The sequence below is a fragment of the Arachis ipaensis genome, chromosome B5 (assembly GCF_059453495.1).
Source record: "Arachis ipaensis isolate K30076 ecotype BB chromosome B5, ASM5945349v1, whole genome shotgun sequence".
In the NCBI taxonomy this organism is placed as follows: domain Eukaryota; kingdom Viridiplantae; phylum Streptophyta; class Magnoliopsida; order Fabales; family Fabaceae; genus Arachis; species Arachis ipaensis.
The window spans coordinates 23,333,050-23,352,256 of record NC_142440.1 but is presented as its reverse complement, the minus strand read 5'-3'; the positions used below and the strand labels follow the sequence as shown (position 1 = coordinate 23,352,256).

The 19,207-nt window shown below is 36.8% G+C and overlaps 1 protein-coding gene across 1 annotated transcript; it reads left to right on the top strand.

The window, feature by feature from the left end:
- Positions 1–17,645: 17,645 nt before the first annotated feature.
- LOC107643324 (uncharacterized) lies at positions 17,646–19,207 on the top strand. Its single transcript, XM_088488847.1, has 3 exons — positions 17,646–17,711; positions 17,814–18,164; positions 18,975–19,207. The coding sequence occupies exons 1-3, from the start codon at positions 17,646–17,648 to the stop codon at positions 19,053–19,055; spliced, it is 498 nt and encodes a 165-aa protein (XP_088344973.1). The 3' UTR covers positions 19,056–19,207.

Sequence of the window (19,207 nt, the reverse complement as noted above, 5' to 3'; positions counted from 1 at the left end):
AATAATTTGTAAAAATGAGGAGCAAATAGTATTTTCTATATACAATTAGTGTTGGATTTAATTGGGGTTTCAATTACTATATTATCCCTATTTTTGAGTGAAATTACCATAATGCCCTTAACCCTAATTTTCAAAATAAAACCCTAAGATCCTACCCGGTAGCCCATTGCTTCCCCGTGCCCCAGCTGCAGCTGAAACCCTTCTTTTCCTAACTCAGCAGCAGCGCTTCTCTTCCATGAAGGAACGAAAACAGAATAGAGAGGGAGAAGGACTTAGCGCCGCCGGCTGGGTACTGCCGCCGTGACCGCCAGACTGCCACACGCGAGGAGCGCCGCCATCGAAGTCGCCCCGTTCATCCCTGCCCAGTCGCGGTTCTGACACCCATCACCCTATTCCGTCGCTGGAGATCTCGGAGCCGCCGCTCGTTGCTCCATCCTTGTCACCGCCACTGCCTCCATGTCTTCCAATAGCGCCACCATCGCCGCCGTGGATCGCGACCAGAGGGGAGCACGAAATCGAGAGAGAGTGAGGCGTGGAGACGGCGTCGCGCGGGGAGGGACTCGCCGCTGCCGTCGCGCACAGCCATGTGTCGTCACTGCCGTCTGAACAGTTGCCGTCGCTCTGGGGTGTAGTCCGCCGCTGCCACCAGTGGAGGTCACTGCTTGGAACGGAGATGAGAGAGGGAAGCAAGATGAATCCCCTCCGCTTCTGGTGCTCTGGTTCGCCGCCACTGCCGCCGGAATCCTTGGCCGCCGCTCCTACCGTTGCTCCATTTGGGTTCTGGGTGAGCGCGCCCCATTGCCTTTGGAAGCCGCTGCTTGGGCCAGGATGCTATGGTGGTTGCTAATGAAGCCGCTGTTGATGGGGCTGCTATGTTCAGTAAATTCTGCGAGTTTCGACTTCTCGGTAAGGGTTTTATTTGTGGTTTCGGTCACTTTGAGTTTCGAGAAGGTTTTGATGCTGCGCGGTTTTTATAGTTGATTCACCGGAGATTCTGGCCGCCGCCGGAGCTGTTGCCGGGGCCGGTTCGAAGTCGCAGCTGCTTCGTGTTGTTATTCCGGTAAGAAATTATGTTTCGAAAGCCTTACGTTAGTGTCCCGTACGTGTATTAAAGCCTTTATGGTATTAATGTTCCTAGAGTTAGTAACTGAGGTTGCTTGTTGTAATTTAGAGCTGTTTATGCTGCTGCGAAAATGTGTGGGGCTGTGCTTTGAAGCTGCCTTTGATTTTGAGTTGAGGTGAAAAGAACTTATGAGGCGCTTGGATTATGGAATTGCGTTTTGAGGTAGGGGCACTTTCCGAAAACTATATTTTGTATATTGGAATTATTACATATGGGTACTGATGTGAGGATGTGTATTTGGTGATTGTATCAGTCCTATGTATTGTTTGGTTGTTTTGTATGATTATGGGTGTTGGTTTAACTCGACTGTTGTGTGGCTTTGTGAAACGAAATGCTTTTGAAATTGATTCTTTTAAAGCTTTGAGATCGAGTTGAATTCGTTGGAAATTGATTTGAGTTGAATGGATTTTCTTGAGAATGTGAAAAAAAATAGAATACACTTTTGAATTCAGCCTGGCTTGCTTTAATGATCTGGTTTGATAAATGACTATTGCTGAACCGTTTCTTTGAAACTTTAGAAATGAGTTTATTCGGCTGATAATGATTTGGTTTTTGAAATGGTTTTCTTGGAATATGGAATTGAGATGGTTGTTGAATTTGGCTTGCCTTGAACTGATTTTGGATTTTGGGCTGTTGAAAAGGATTGTGGAACGGTTTAGTTGGGACCCGAATCGGGTGGCAAAGTCCAAGTTTTAGGGGAGGTGCTGCCAAAATTTCTATAAAATCCGAGTCTTTATTGAATGTTGTCTGGAAAAATGATGAGTTAAAGACTTCTACTATTTTACTTGAATTATCAAGAAAAGAATGATTCATGCTTTTGAAATGAATTATTAAAGAGGAAATTGTGATTCAGTCTTGCTTCTTAAGAAAGGCATTGTATCTCTTTCAGAAGAAAGTTATTTAGATGAGACTTGTGTTTTAAAGCTGTTTGGATGTGAAAAGGGTTTATGTCTTTGAATTTGACTTGGGGGTTTTAATTAAAGAAGTTTCAATGACTTTGAAAGAACCTGAGTGTCTATTGACAAGTTTCATTTTGAAATGTTTTGAGAAAGGTTTTGAGTACTCTTTGAATTCTGAATTCTTGCAAGACTAAAACAATTTTTAACAGTTGAAACGTTTTAGAATTTGTCATGGGGGTTAAAGCTGGTTTTGCCTAAGTAAAGGAAACGGCTTTGAAGGAAGTAAATGATTACGTGACTCGGTTTGGCTTAGATCCTATTTTATTACTCAAATCGGAAAGCCAATGTTTTAATGATTTTAAATGAATTTGGCGAAATGAGTTATGCTATTCTCCCCTAAGGACTTGGGACTCTGCCGAGGAACTTTTGTTACAAAAATCCCATTGTTGGATGGGTGATTTTGAATGATTCAAAAGGAATCTTTAACTTTCCATGGTTTTGGAAGTTTTGGAAAGAGGAAGCCGAGAGTGGCTTATTTCAAAAAGGGAATTTTCCTTGAGTAAAATTGGCTTATGAGCCTGAGATAATTTGAGAAATGAGATCTTTAAAGCCAAGGCTGAAAAGAGTTGAAACTTGATTTCAAAGTGAAATGAATTGAGAAAATGATTTATGGCTTAAATGCCGATTTCATGAATTTGATGATTTTGAATGTGGAAGTGCTGTTTTATTATGAGCCGGAATGGCTATGTATGATTATGAATATTGACTGGTTCTGGATTGAACCGTGAGCCGGAATGGCTGTGTGTGATTATCAATATTGGCTGGTTCTGGATTGAACCGTAAGCCGGATGGCTGAGATGGATGTTGATCCATGGATGAGAATGAATGCATGTATATGCTGAATTATTGGTAATTGTGATTTTTGCACTTCCACTATTGGAGATGAGGGTTTCCCTGGGTAGTAGCAATGGCTAGCCACCATGTGCTCCAGATTGAGACTTGAAGCTCTGTTAACCCAATGTCGTAAGTGTGGCCGGGCACTGTGAAAGGCCCAGATGAGCTCGCCCCCATAAATATTCACCAGTGATGGTGATGGATAAATATTCACCAGGGATGGTGATGGATAAATATTCACCAGTGAGGGTGATGGATATGGATCATGATTATGATCAAGTTTATGATGAGTATAACTCGAGTTGGGGATGCACGACAGAGGGACAGTCCAATGGTTAGCTACCAGGACTTGTCGGGTTGGCTTTATAACCGACAGATGATATCATCAGCCACTAGGGACAAGCATGCATCATATGCATTGGTGTGACATTGGTTGGGTGTGCATATTATACTTGGTTTGCCTATGTGATTAATTGCTAACTATTCTACTTGTAATAACTGTTTGTCTGTGCTAGAACTTCCTATCTGTGTTTGCATCTGGGACTCTGTTGGATTGTGGTGATTGGTTGTTGGTTGGATTGTTTGGGCCTAGGGCCGTGGTTGGAAAGAGATGAACTGACGGTTGATTTTGGTTTTGTGTTTCTGGTTTGGAATAAAATTATGAAAGGCTATTTTGGTTCCGCATAGATAAACCGTTTTGAAAGGCTTTTGAGTTTTGAGAATTGAACGGTTCTTCTTTCCGAAAAGATTTCCGACTTTACTTTCATTGTAAACCGTTGTTTTTGAAAAGAGGCAAAAGACGGTTATGAATCACTGGTGCGGTTATCTTCATGTATCCTATTACAGTAATTACCAAAAACCCTCTACTGAGAACCCTTTCGAGGATGATGTTCTCACCCCCCTACATTTTTCCCCTTTCAGGATATGGGCGCAGAAGTTACGAAGAGCTTATTTAATTGTTGTTGTGATGCCCTGTATCGTTTTAGTTATGGTTTATTGTACCCTGGCCTTTATCTTGATATATTCTGTAAGAGGGATAGGAAATTGTATTGGATTATGCTTGTAATAATATTTATATATATATTTGTATATATATACGGATGTACTCTTTATGAGTTTTGTTAGTTGTATGGTATTTATGGATGTATGTTATCGTATGAAAGTGTTGTTGGGAGCGGTGTTGCGGTTTAAAGTTTTAAACAGGCTCATATTTTAGTATTAAATAGTATAAGAGTCGTCATAATATCCGAGCTATCAGAGTCGCGCAGCCGGAAGTGTGAACTTTGGTAGTTAGGGTGTTACATTATGGTATCAGAGCAGTTCTTCCTGTAGAGCCTGAGGAATGGACTGACTATGCTTCGGTTGCATGCTCTGAGCGTTTGTCATGTATTAGGTCTTGTCGAAAGACAAGAATTAGAGCTTTATGCACATGACAGTCTATTGATTAACGTTGTTAGTCTTGCGTTGCATAATTCCTGATATTAAGTTTGGCCGGCTTAATACTAGTGAATTATGTATATGAAAGCACTGATGGGTTATCATAGATCATATACGAGTTTCGAGTAAAGCGAATCGCGGGCTTTGGGGGAACGTTAGAAACTTTTTCTCGAGGCTATTCAGTTGAGTGTCTTGAATTCTGTTCGAGTCGACCTGTTCTTTTATATCCTAACTTGAAGTTCTTGTTTGGTACTCCTCTTGAAAAGTAATTTGATGTTTCCACTCTATTCCTCTATTCATATGCATTCTTGAATGATCTTAAGTGCATATGCTTGTTTAGAATCCTTGATGCATCTGTCTTCCTCTGTTTGAGTTCTTCTTGATTTAAGTATTCTTTGATATAGTCTTGAACTTGTCTTAATGTGCTGTGACTTTTAACTCTGGGTTCCGAGTTCATTCTTAGAGAACTTGTTGATTCAGTTTTCCTCTTATTTGACAGTGATTACAGCTAATTTTGGGATTTTTATAAAAATTACTGTTGACTAGATATACACTTATCTATATGTGGAACTTTGAAGATTTCTTATACAGTTTAACAACTATTTATTTCTAATGCCTCGCCTGTACCTTTACTGGTTTATAGAACTGCACCTACTTAAAATACAAATTGACTTTCTAGTAAATTTACTATGGTTCCAATGCACATCTTCATTTGATTATGTATTTGGGTATTTTTTTCAAAATTTTGAAAAGAAAGGATTTACCACTTTTGTCTCGGTTGAGTTTCATTTGATAAACTTTACTTAATTCATTTTGATTTGAGTTTGATTGAGCATGCTACATGGTTTGTGCCATGGTTGTTCTTTTGAAAGTGTTGGACTCATAGCTTTCTTCCTATGAACGGACTAAATTCTCTATTAAATCTTCCATCTCCATGAATGTCATGTTTGACCTTGTTTTTAACTGATCTTTTACATTTTGTGGATATTGCCATTGATCTTGGTTTTTCCTCTTGTATGAATCTCACTCTTATGTGAGTCAGCTTGATTTGTTTCAATTTCGTGCATCGTTTATTCTCTCATTGTCTTTACAAGAGTTTTTAGTCAAAAAAAATTTATCCTTGAGAAATTACAAATGATTGAGTTGTCTTTTCTATGACTTTTGTATTCTTTTGGATCAATTTAAAACTTGTTTGATGTTTCATGTCTAGTGGATCTTGTTTGAACTACTTTAATTTAAGATCCTTTCTTGCAAGGCTTGACTCCTTTTTAGTACATCTTAAACTTCTTGAATGTTCTTCTGAGATGGTGATTTCAAGAACACTTTTGGAGTCTTGTTTTGAACCTTTTTAAAGGAACTTTGAATTCTATTTGAAGAAATATTAAACGGAATTTATTTTCTGTTGCTTGATTGAGATTGAAATCATTGTTCAATTTTGACGAAGTTAATTCAAAGTTGGCAAGCGCTATTTTAAATGAGGTTTTGGAAAGCTCCATTGTTTAGTGGAAATTGGTTCGTTTGTAATGCACCACTTATTTCCTTTACCAAATTGTAAGCGAATTTTTACTTCGGAGTTTCTTTTTTTAAAAAGAGTTTAACTTCCTCTTTCGTACTTGTTATGAATATTATACACGCTTGTTTGAATACGAAATTTTGAGAATTTTGAACAAGCATTTGATTACTTCCGAGTTTTTATGAACTGCTTTTGGTTAAGTTGTGCATCTAATTATCTTTCTAAAATATTTGAGGAAATATTTTAGCTCTTAGCCAAAGTTGTGTGCATTTTGTTTTTGGAACTCTACAAAATCTACTTCAACATGAACTTGTATTGAAGTAAAGCCACGTTTATGCTTTTATTTTTCTCTTGAAGGAGGCTTGTTGCCTAACTTTTCTTTTAAACTGCGAAGTGATTTTTCTGCAAGTTTTCGATTCTTTTAAGAACAAAGTATTCATAAGTAATTTAATTATGCTCTTGAGTTTTGTGAGCTTGACTTGGGTCTGAGATATTCTTTTCTGTAACCTAATACTTCATCGACTCAGTTTGAGTTTGTTTCAACTTATGCGCTGGTTTTCTTGTTGATCCTATTGAACTTCTTTGATCCAAGGGTTATCTTTGAAGTTGTCAATTGATTTATTTCTAGCAAACTTCATTGCTTGCGCATTTTTGTTTGTCTGGAAATTGGATACATTCCCTTAAATTTGTGTGTATTACCATTGACAATTGTCTTTCCGTTCTAAATCTGGTATCCTTCTGAGTAGACTCGAGAATTGTTTCGTTATCACGTGCGATCTATAGGCGTAGTAACGCAATGCGTTAGTTCTTTAGTACATGACATGTGTATACGAAAGTTGAAGCGGTAGGTGTGCAACGTATGAGTTGTGGGCGTTTTGTTCCTGGCGAACGGGTTTGTGGTTGTCAGGCTTGTGATCAAAATTTGGGGTTTGTAAAGTGCTTGATGGAGTTGGAAAGTTGAAACTTTGAGGTTGATATGAGATTAGTGTGCGGAGGTTGAGCACGTCGTTTTAACTCCATCCTGTTTGATAGCCTTTGATGCCTTGCCCTTCTATCACATGATTGATCCATGTTATCTTTTGCATTGAGCCTACCTTGTAACGTTTGCTTTGCAATCACACTCCTACCTTTACATCCTTATGCTTATGACAATCAAAGTCTTTGAAAATCGTAAATATGATTATATTTTGAGATATTTTTGCTTCTTCCTTAAATGTGTTCAAGGGTGAACTGTTATGGAATTTCTTTCATTTTGTATCAATTTTCGAGGGCAAAAATTTTTATAAGGTGGGTAGAATGTAAAACCCAGAATATTTGAAAAGTCTTATTATGATCAAGTCTCAAATCCTATAGTTATTTATAGCCTTAATTTCAGAGATTATTTTATTAAAGATAATTAAGGCAAGTTTTGATTTATTGGATTTGAGATAAGTTATGATTATTATCCAATTTTATAATTATTGGATTATTTTCTATATTTAAAGTATAAGGTTGATAGTTATGAAATAATAAGGATTTTATATGATTTGAATTAGATAAGTAATATTTTAAATATTAATATTGTTATTTTGGAAAATAAAGAAATTAAGTATATTATTTCTAATTATTTGGTTGGGACATTTTATTGAAAATAATTTGTAAAAATGAGGAGCAAATAGTATTTTCTATATACAATTAGTGTTGGATTTAATTGGGGTTTCAATTACTATATTATCCCTGTTTTTGAGTGAAATTACCATAATGCCCTTAACCCTAATTTTCAAAATAAAACCCTAAGATCCTACCCGGTAGCCCATTGCTTCCCCGTGCCCCAGCTGCAGCCGAAACGCTTCTTTTCCTAACTCAGCAGCAGCGCTTCTCTTCCATGAAGGAACGAAAACAGAATAGAGAGGGAGAAGGACTTAGTGCCGCCGACTGGGTACTGCCGCCGTGACCGCCAGACTGCCACACGCGAGGAGCGCCGCCATCGAAGTTGCCCCATTCATCCCTGCCCAGTCGTGGTTCTGACACCCATCACCCTATTCCGTCGCTGGAGATCTCGGAGCCGCCGCTCGTTGCTCCATCCTTGTCACTGCCACTGCCTCCATGTCTTCCAATAGCGCCACCATCGCCGCCGTGGATCGCGACCAGAGGGGAGCACGAAATCGAGAGAGAGTGAGGCGTGGAGACGGCGTCGCGCGGAGAGGGACTCGCCGCTGCCGTCGCGCACAGCCATGTGTCGTCACTGCCGTCTGAACAGTCGCCGTCGCCCTAGGGTGTAGTCCGCCGCTGCCGCCAGTGGAGGTCACTGCTGTGGAATGGAGGTGAGAGAGGGAAGCAAGATGAATCCCCTCCGCTTCTGGTGCTCTGGTTCGCCGCCACTGCCACCGGAATCCTTGGCCGCCGCTCCTACCGTTGCTCCATTTGGGTTCTGGGTAAGCGCGCCCCATTGCCTTTGGAAGCCACTGCTTGGGCCAGGATGCTATGGTGGTTGCTAATGAAGCCGCTGTTGATGGGGCTGCTATGTTCAGTAAATTCTGCGAGTTTCGACTTCTCGGTAAGGGTTTTATTTGTGGTTTCGGTCACTTTGAGTTTCGAGAAGGTTTTGATGCTGCGCGGTTTTTATAGTTGATTCACCGGAGATTCTGGCCGCCGCCGGAGCTGTTGCCGGGGCCGGTTCAAAGTCACAGCTGCTTCGTGTTGTTATTCCGGTAAGAAATTATGTTTCGAAAGCCTTACGTTAGTGTCCCGTACGTGTATTAAAGCCTTTATGGTATTAATGTTCCTAGAGTTAGTAACTGAGGTTGCTTGTTGTAATTTAGAGCTGTTTATGCTGCTGCGAAAATGTGTGGGGCTGTGCTTTGAAGCTGCCTTTGATTTTGAGTTGAGGTGAAAAGAACTTATGAGGCGCTTGGATTATGGAATTGCGTTTTGAGGTAGGGGCGCTTTCCGAAAACTATATTTTGTATATTGGAATTATTACATATGGGTACTGATGTGAGGATGTGTATTTGGTGATTGTATCAGTCCTATGTATTGTTTGGTTGTTTTGTATGATTATGGGTGTTGGTTTAACTCGACTGTTGTGTGGCTTTGTGAAACGAAATGCTTTTGAAATTGATTCTTTTAAAGCTTTGAGATCGAGTTGAATCCGTTGGAAATTGATTTGAGTTGAATGGATTTTCTTGAGAATGTGAAAAAAATAGAATACACTTTTGAATTCAGCCTGGCTTGCTTTAATGATCTGGTTTGATAAATGACTATTGCTGAACCGTTTCTTTGAAACTTTAGAAATGAGTTTATTCGGCTGATAATGATTTGGTTTTTGAAATGGTTTTCTTGGAATATGGAATTGAGATGGTTGTTGGATTTGGTTTGTCTTGAACTGATTTTGAATTTTGGGCTGTTGAAAAGGATTGTGGAACAGTTTAGTTGGGACCCGAACCGGGTGGCAAAGTCCAGGTTTTAGGGGAGGTGCTGCCGAACTTTCTATAAAATCCGAGTCTTTATTGAATGTTGTCTGGAAAAATGATGAGTTAAAGACTTCTACTATTTTACTTGAATTATCAAGAAAAGAATGATTCATGCTTTTGAAATGAATTATTAAAGAGGAAATTGTGATTCAGTCTTGCTTCTTAAGAAAGGCATTGTATCTCTTTCAGAAGAAAGTTATTTAGATGAGACTTATGTTTTAAAGTTGTTTGGATGTGAAAAGGGTTTATGCCTTTGAATTTGACTTGGGGGTTTTAATTAAAGAAGTTTCAATGACTTTGAAAGAACCTGAGTGTCTATTGACAAGTTTCATTTTGAAATGTTTTGAGAAAGGTTTTGAGTACTCTTTGAATTCTGAATTCTTGCAAGACTAAAACAATTTTTAACAGTTGAAACGTTTTAGAATTTGTCATGGGGGTTAAAGCTGGTTTTGCCTAAGTAAAGGAAACGGCTTTGAAGGAAGTAAATGATTATGTGACTCGGTTTGGCTTAGATCCTATTTTATTACTCAAATCGGAAAGCCAATGTTTTAATGATTTTAAATGAATTTGGCGAAATGAGTTATGCTATTCTCCCCTAAGGACTTAGGACTCTGCCGAGGAACTTTTGTTACAAAAATCCCATTGTTGGATGGGTGATTTTGAATGATTCAAAAGGAATCTTTAACTTTCCATGGTTTTGGAAGTTTTGGAAAGAGGAAGCCGAGAGTGGCTTATTTCAGAAAGGGAATTTTCCTTGAGTAAAATTGGCTTATGAGCCTGAGATAATTTGAGAAATGAGATCTTTAAAGCCAAGGCTGAAAAGAGTTGAAACTTGATTTCAAAGCGAAATGAATTGAGAAAATGATTTATGGCTTAAATGCCGATTTCATGAATTTGATGATTTTGAATGTGGAAGTGCTGTTTTATTATGAGCCGGAATGGCTATGTATGATTATGAATATTGACTGGTTCTGGATTGAACCGTGAGCCGGAATGACTGTGTGTGATTATCAATATTGGCTGGTTCTGGACTGAACCGTAAGCCGGATGGCTGAGATGGATGTTGATCCATGGATGAGAATGAATGCATGTATATGCTGAATTATTGGTAATTGTGATTTTTGCACTTCCACTATTGGAGATGAGGGTTTCCCTGGGTAGTAGCAATGGCTAGCCACCATGTGCTCCAGGTTGAGACTCGAAGCTCTGTTAACCCAATGTCGTAAGTGTGACCGTGCACTGTGAAAGGCCCGGATGAGCTCGCCCCTATAAATATTCACCAGTGATGATGATGGATAAATATTCACCAGGGATGGTGATGGATAAATATTCACCAGTGAGGGTGATGGATATGGATCATGATTATGATCAAGTTTATGATGAGTATAACTCGAGTTGGGGATGCACGACAGAGGGACAGTCCAATGGTTAGCTACCAGGACTTGTCGGGTTGGCTCTATAACCGACAGATGATATCATCAGCCACTAGGGACAGGCATGCATCATATGCATTGGTGTGACATTGGTTGGGTGTGCATATTATACTTGGTTTGCCTATGTGATTAATTGCTAACTGTTCTACTTGTAATAACTGTTTGTCTGTGCTTGAACTTCCTATCTGTGTTTGTATCTGGGACTCTGTTGGATTGTGGTGATTGGTTGTTGGTTGGATTGTTTGGGCCTAGGGCCGTGGTTGGAAAGAGATGAACTGACGGTTGATTTCGGTTTTGTGTTTCTGGTTTGGAATAAAATTATGAAAGGCTATTTTGGTTCCGCATAGATAAACCGTTTTGAAAGGCTTTTGAGTTTTGAGAATTGAATGGTTCTTCTTTCCGAAAAGATTTCCGACTTTACTTTCATTGTAAACCGTTGTTTTTGAAAAGAGGCATAAGACGGTTATGAATCACTGGTGCAGTTATCTTCATGTATTCTATTACAGTAATTCCCAAAAACCCTCTACTGAGAACCCTTTCGAGGATGATGTTCTCACCCCCAACATTTTCCCCTTTCAGGATATGGGCGCAGAAGTTACGAAGAGCTTATTTAATTGTTGTTGTGATGCCCTGTATCGTTTTAGTTATGGTTTATTGTACCCTCGCCTTTATCTTGATATATTCTGTAAGAGGGATAGGAAATTGTATTGGATTATGCTTGTAATAATATTTATATATATATATTTGTATATATATACGGATGTACTCTTTATGAGTTTTGTTAGTTGTATGGTATTTATGGATGTATGTTATCGTATGAAAGTGTTGTTGGGAGCGGTGTTGCGGTTTAAAGTTTTAAATAGGCTCATATTTTAGTATTAAATAGTATAAGAGTCGTCGTAATATCCGAGCTATCAGAGTCGCGCAGCCGGAAGTGTGAACTTTGGTAGTTAGGGTGTTACAGAAAACACCTTAAGTGTAACACCCTAACTTTTAGCACGTCATGATCGTACCAAAAGTGAGGCGTTACTAACATATTTTCCTTATTTACTATTTAATATTAAGCCTTTACATCGGTATCACATTTTAATTTTTAAGAAAATTTTAGAAAATAGATTTTAGTAATTAAAATCACATAACAAAAGGTCTTCGAATAACAATAATCACATAATTATTAATAATAATAGATGCCATATAATTAAATTCAATGTAAAACTCAAATACAGTACCTATCCCTTTGGATAAAATAAAAACCTTGAAACAACGAGGGCGGGGAAACTCTATAAAAAATAACAGGAACCACAAATAAATCTACTAATCGTCTGCAGCTTCTTACTAAATCTCCGAACCTGTGTCACTGAAAGGGTGGAAGATTTGGGGTGAGAACAAACCACACGTTCTCAGTAGAGATTGGGAATGCCGTAAAAGTAATGAATTCAATGCAAATAATTGACTTACTTAGTAAAACTATTTTGTTAAACCTTTGGAAATACTTTTATCTCCACTTCAGATAAATAATTACTTTTTTTTTAAACTTCTTAACTCAAAACAGATTTTAATCACAAAATTAGTCATATTTCAACCACAACATCTCATAATCAACCACGGCCCTAGGCCCAAGCAACTCAATCAACTACTAATTCATCACAATCCAACCAATTTTCAGCCACAAACACAAGTAAGAAGGTTCAAACACAATCAAGCAGTTATATTAAGTAGAACAATTAGCAATTAAATGTAACTATTCACATAGGCAAACCAATTATAATATGCACACCCAAACAATGTCATATAAATGCATATGATGCATGCCTGTCCCTAATGCAGGCCATGAGCTCATGTGTCGGTTGCCTACCCGCTCCCGACATTACCCGGGCACGAGTCCCAGATATGGCTTTCCAGATGCATACAGTGTGCTTATAAGTCGTACGGCTAGGCCGCATACAGTGTGACTTTCCAAATCAATAAGCGTACATCTGGAAAACAATTCTCAGTGTGTGGGCGTCCCCACTTTACATTTGGCCCTAAGGCCCAAACAATATCACATCTGCTCTCCTGTGGCAGACATTTCATTAATTTAATATGTTTCTTTAATCTTTGTTCTCTGCTCACTACAAAAAAAAGGAGTTAAAATGGCATTGATATTAAGGCGGTTTTAAAGAACCGCCATAATATCAAGACATTATGGCAATTGTTGCTACTGCCGTAATTGGCTTTATATATTTTGGCGGTTCTGGTGATTATGGCGGTTTGAACCGCCGTTTTCACACGCATATAAAATGAAAAAAATTGTAATCCTGGCTCATTCAACGCCGTTCTTCGTTCTAGCTAGGGCTTCTCCTCTCTGGTTACGATCTGGTTACACCAACAAACAACGTAAAGGTAAGAAACAACGTTCATCATCTCCTCTCTGAACAACGCTCTGGTTACGATCTCCTCTCTAAACAAACAACGTTCATCATCTCCTCCGTTAAAGAAGCTCTCCAACAACGCCGTTCTTCCTTCTAGGACTTCTCCTCTCTCCGCCGGTTACGATCTCTCCAGGTACCTCTCCCTCTCAAGTTAAATTGAAATGCTGTTTTATTTTGTTTTTTCTTTTGTGCTGTGGAGACGAAGATTCCGGCAAGAGGCAAGGTTCTGGTGGCTACTGACCTCAGCATTTTGATTCCAGAAGGCACCGATTTATTTGTTTTTGTTTGGGTTAGGGTTTCAAAATTGCTTTTGGTGCTGATTTTTGGGGGGTTTTGTTTCTCTGCAGCTCTGTTAGGGATTTTTGGGTCTTCCTTGAAGCATTGGATTGACGTTGGTGCGGGGGTGATTGACGACGATCTCAGGTCTTCTTTCTTAACTTTACTCCCTCCTCTCTCTCTCTCTCTCTGAACTTAGATCTTCTATTGCTTACTTCTATTAAGGTGTTTCTCTAATCTCCAATCTCAGATCTTAGATCTCAGAAAAAACTGCTCCAATCTCAAACATGTAGTGCATCTCATTATTTGATTAACTTGTCCTTGCACTTAGATTTGATTAACATGCTGTAGTCCTTGTTTCATTTCATTCTTTCTGCTTCTTTTAGGCTGGCTGTCTTGGGCTTCCTTTTGTTTATATTTATTTTTGAACAATTTTAGTGGAATGGCTGTTGTTAGGTTATGGGGGTGTTGGTTTTGTTTCGGCCAAAAATCAATTACAGAGGATTGGGTATGTGCGATTTTTACTTCCAACCCGTGACTCTTAATCATCTTTCATAAGTTTTTTTGTTGAAATTGATTGATAGTCTATTGAAATTTAAGGCTAAACTATTATTCAATGTTTTCTTTGTTATATTCAATATATATGGTCCACACTACATTTTGTACAAGCATTTACCTTTTATGTGTATGATTATTCTTGTTTTGTAAATATCTTCATGGTTCTTGACTAGTAACTTATCATTTCATTTTGCTACTTACCGCAGACACTATAATTTTGTGTTCCATTTCGTGAACAATTACTAGAGTATTATGGAAATAACAAAAGCATTGGGGAGTTGGAAGAAAATCTTTTAACTTGCTTAGCTGACTTATTTTCACAGGTAATTAGCCTCTAGTTTGGTTTATTCTGGGCTTCACATGCATCATGCCCCAGCTTGTTTCATCTTTGATAAACTCAACCATGATATTTGTTCTTTGAATGCCTTTGAATTTGTAGCCTTTTTATTTTTTTTATTTAATAACAATATTACTAGACTTTTTTTATTTATTTATATGCTGATTCATTTATTTATTTATTTTGGTAGAAGAAAATTCATCAGAGATAAGACATTATTTGTTGTGGCAAGTAAATGGAAGTGGAGATTCTAAGCATGTTTCAGTACCCAGCTTTAGTTTCACTTCTTGTTCATTGTTATTAGTGGAGAAACCTTGTTTCATTGTTCGCGTTGTTGCAGCTCGTTTATTAGGTAAGCTTCTCTGCATTAGTTTCAGTATTTGTTTTTTCTTCTGATATTTAGTGCGATTCTCATTTGTTCTGATATTTTTCTCTGCATCGTGTACTAGTCATTCTTCCTGGTGATTTTTGCTGTGCTCAATAAGTTTGTTGATGATTAAGTTATGAAACCATAGCAGTTATTATTATTAGCTTGTTCTTCTGAAATCAATAACTATAATTGTTGTGTTGAATTCTCTTTGGTCAATATCTTTAAAGCAGCATCTTATGTGACTAAGCATCAAATTGCTTTTCATGTTTTAATTCTTCTAAACTAAGTTTTTTATCTCTGAAAATTGGTAAAATTGATTTTTTTTCATGCTAGAATGTTTGACTTTGATGAACTTGCAATAGATGCTTTTTCTTATGATATAACTACATGAATTTATATGATCCTATTGAATTACTTCGCCATGACTCATGTTCAGCCTCAGTGGTTAATAATGCAAATTTGGCAACTAATGCCAAGTTGTGCCTTATGTATTTCACATCATTAGTTCACTAAAAGGAGGATGGGGTCTTTACTGCTTCAATTGCTTTGCATCATATTCCTTGGGGTTCAAAGTTCAAACTAAAACTTCAATTGCTTTGCATCAAACACTCCCATTCCAAAATGCCAACATTCCCTACTAACTATGCATTTTCTATATTATTGTTTTATTTATACTTTTTCCCCTAATAATCATATCATTGATTTTTTTGGTTGAAACTGTGGCAATGGCCAGCTGGCTGGGCAATGGATATACATATGCTATTAAGAAAAAAGTGAAACATAAAACATTTAATCTAGAATTCATATACTCTGCTTTTGTCTTTTCCTTCTTTTACTAATGCTAACCATTTGGAAAACTATTTTCTTAAAATAGTCAAAACAATTTTAAACGAAAATGTTTACTGTTGCTTATTATTAACTATTTTCTATTTTTCTTATTAGTCGATAACCAACCAGTTGTGAAAATTGATTGTTTAGTTGTATTAAGGCCATTGTATTAAGAAGGACATTGTATCAAGGCCCGGCCCTATGTATAATCTAATCCATATTTTAATTTACATATACTCTAATTTGGAATATGATATAACATGGAGAATTGTTGAGGTATTGTTTGTAAAACTAACAATTCAAATGAACTTTATGTTTTTTAATTAAATTATTTTTCAAAGAAGTATAATCCATGAAGGTTTATAGACCATCTTCAACAATGCAGCCATTGACTCATATATGCAATGTCATCTTCCAGTTCCTTGTATTTGTCCTTCCCAAAGAATAATCCAAATTCTTATGTATGTTAATGTAACCTGTAGGGTGCAGGCACCGCCGTTGATCTCACAATCGCCACATATATCTTCTCATGTTATTAATTAATTAATTGTTAAGCATTACTTTTGGTTTTGGATACACATACTTAGTAAACTTTAAACTATGTCCACAACTCGTGCCTCTCTCTAAGCTTACAAGTCAATGCTGTAAATTTAAAGAGTATAGGGGAAAGAGTGCATTCAAAGACGCATGCACAAAGATATAGATGATGCTAGGAAAGGGGTCCCAAACTGAGGACAAAATAAAAAAACAGAAAGAAAAAATAGAAAAGAAAAGATAAAAAGAAATCAGTGGGAAGCATGTGCTTAGGCAGTGGTAGTTTTACATTCCAATGGAAAGCTAATTAGACTCTTTCTTTAATGTTAATGCCTTTTTCTTTATTTCTTCTTTTTTTAATTCCTTCCTAGAATTTGATCATACTACCATTGCATCTTTTTCACCAATGAGCTTGCATTTACGATTTTACTTGGTTGCCAATTAAATTATTGCATTGTCATCATCGCTATTTTTGTGTAATTAACAAATACCGTCACACAATTTTGGATTCAAATCTTATAAATTAATAAGAATTATTAGAAAATGAATATGTTTTCAATTCAAATATCAAGTAGCTAGTTGTGTATTAATTAGAGCTGCAAGTAGCTAGTTGTTATATTATTATATCGTCTTTCTTCTTCTAGTCTAATGTATAAAGGAAAACATTATTATGTGAAAAGAAATATTTTATTTAGAGAAGTGTACAAAAAGTATGAAACTGTTGGATCACTGTTAGTGAGTAATTAAGACTGTTGGATTCACTGAGAGTTAATTATTTTGAAGCTGAACTTATTCAATGGTTTAAGTTGGCTGATAGGAAATTAAGTATTATATGGAATGTTGTGAATGCATGTTTAACTCTATTTAATTTTGTCCAAACTAATCTTGCAGAATCTTTGTAAGAGGAATCAAGAAATTCGGCAAAAACAAATAATTCCTCATACTTCAGGTGCTAAATCAATTGCAAGAAGAAGGGCTGAATTGGTAATCAAAAACATAAAATAATTATATATATATATTTGTTGATGTATTTGTGCTTCTATTTTTTCGGTGCTGAATAATTATTTGTTAGTTAGGTAGTATCTAGTAGGCATTCTGCATTCACTCATGCACATTTTCGTTCAACCTTGACAATAGTGCATCCAAAAGAATAGAAGCTGGCAGCATTTAGAAAAAGAAAGTAACAATAAACATTTAATCTTGCTTGCCACTTGGGTTAACTTAATGGCTTAAAACCTTCACTGAAAAACAGGGCTTTCAAACCAACTGAATCCATTTTTGAGAAAGGGATTGTAGAATCAATCATTTCACAAATTCTCATGTAACCCTTTACAAAATCATGGGATAGTAGAAGATTTTTCCCTATATAGTACATGAATCAAAAACATAAAATAATTTTTCCTAGCTTCCTTTTCTGCTTCTCTAAATTCCTTTTCTGCTTCTCAAATAGAACATATTGTTGCTGTTAGTTACTTAATTTTATGCATATCTTTTCTTGGATGATATATTTCTTGATTGAGTCTTTCTACTTTTCTTGAATTTAGACGGAAGAGACGGGAAAAGAAGTTAGTAGGGTTCAAATGTGGGATATCACTCACAAGAAAATAGATGGAAGTTATGTTAATGAAAAGGCTAAAGAAATAGCGGTAAGACTAAAGTGAAATAAGTAACTTGTTTGTATTTCTTTTTCTTTTTTTTTATAAGATAATATTATGTTTGATTCTTTCCCTTTCTTTTTATATATGTAGGAGAAGATTGAAGCATATAGTAGTCAACAAGCGGTGGAATTAACCGTTAATTCTCCTCTTGATGCTCTTGGAGTAGTTCTTGGGAAAGAGCACCCTGGTCGTGTTCGAGGTTTAGGCGTGGGAGCTGTTCCAACAGTTGCTTTCAAGAACAACACTACAAGAATTAGTCAAATGAATTTAGGTTCTTCAAATGATGCTGGCACATCAACTACTTGTGGTCCAAATGTGCAAGAAGAGTTGGATACTGTTAAAGCGCAATTGCAAGCACTAGTATCCTATATTGCTTCTAAGGAAGGAGGAAAAATTCCAGTGGAATTGGCTAGAATGTTCCCTACTCAACAAATTTCACAGGTACAAAATACAATTTATGTTCTTAATACCTTATTCCATGTGTTATATTTGGACTCTTAAGGGAATCTGGGTCAATTTTAAAATTTGACTTTTGAAGCTAGCTTTAACTTTGTTAATTAAAAGCCCATCAACAATTGATTCCTATGAAAAGGTGCAAGCAAGAATGCTAAGAAACATTTTAAAGAAGCTAAGTTAATATTATAATAACCAAAATTAGATTGAAGTAGTAGCTAGCTAATGATGAATTAGATCCTTGTGGAGGCTCAAGCCCTAATCTTAGTTCAAGGTCTAATTCTGAAGATGATGAGGGACCTTGTTGACCAGAAATTTGATCCTCTTGCTGTTGAAGATGATGATGAGGAGGAGGTGATGATGATGATTCTGAAAAGAGTGGTAACTGCCTCATCATCACAATATTATTATTATTGGTTTCATCGTCCATAAGTGGTTGATGAGGCACATTTAAAAGCTCTTTATTATTATTATTATTATCATTGTTACTACCAAGATTCCCCTCCAATAAAAATTGTTGATGATGAGTAGTTTGATTTGAAGAAGAAGAAAATTGTTGCTGTTCTTTGATCTTTGCTTTGTCCTTCCTATGAAGGTTCATGTGACCTCCAAGTACTTGTGCATTAGAGAAGCCTCTCTTGCAGAAGTTGCTTTGTTAGATTATATATTAATAGTTTCAGATTCAGTTTTATGTGATCTTTGATCTTTTCGTTTTTGATTGAATAATTTTATATTAATAGTTTCAGATTCAGTTTTATATTCTTTTTTATTGTGCTCATAATTATATTTTTGTTGTAGGGATTGGATCAAGAGAGTGAGATTCCATCACCAAGAGAGTTAGGAAGTAGGTCTTTTGGAGCGAGCAACAAAGAAGCATGATCTTGTATGATAAAGATTTCATGTATTAAGTATTATAGATATATGTTAAGACAAATTATTGAAAAATGTTATCTTAGATACTTTGTTTTTGGATTATGATTTTTTATTTTCGGAGAATGTGTATGAATTAAAAATCTTGTTATGATGTTTGA

Excerpts from the sequence above, each read along its gene's own strand:
- LOC107643324 (XM_088488847.1), top strand. The coding sequence starts at position 17,646 with ATGTGGGATATCACTCACAAGAAAATAGATGGAAGTTATGTTAATGAA. Across the intron at positions 17,712-17,813 it reads AAAAGGCTAAAGAAATAGCG|GAGAAGATTGAAGCATATAG; the intron begins GTAAGACTAAAG and ends TTATATATGTAG. Across the intron at positions 18,165-18,974 it reads CTACTCAACAAATTTCACAG|GGATTGGATCAAGAGAGTGA; the intron begins GTACAAAATACA and ends TTTTTGTTGTAG.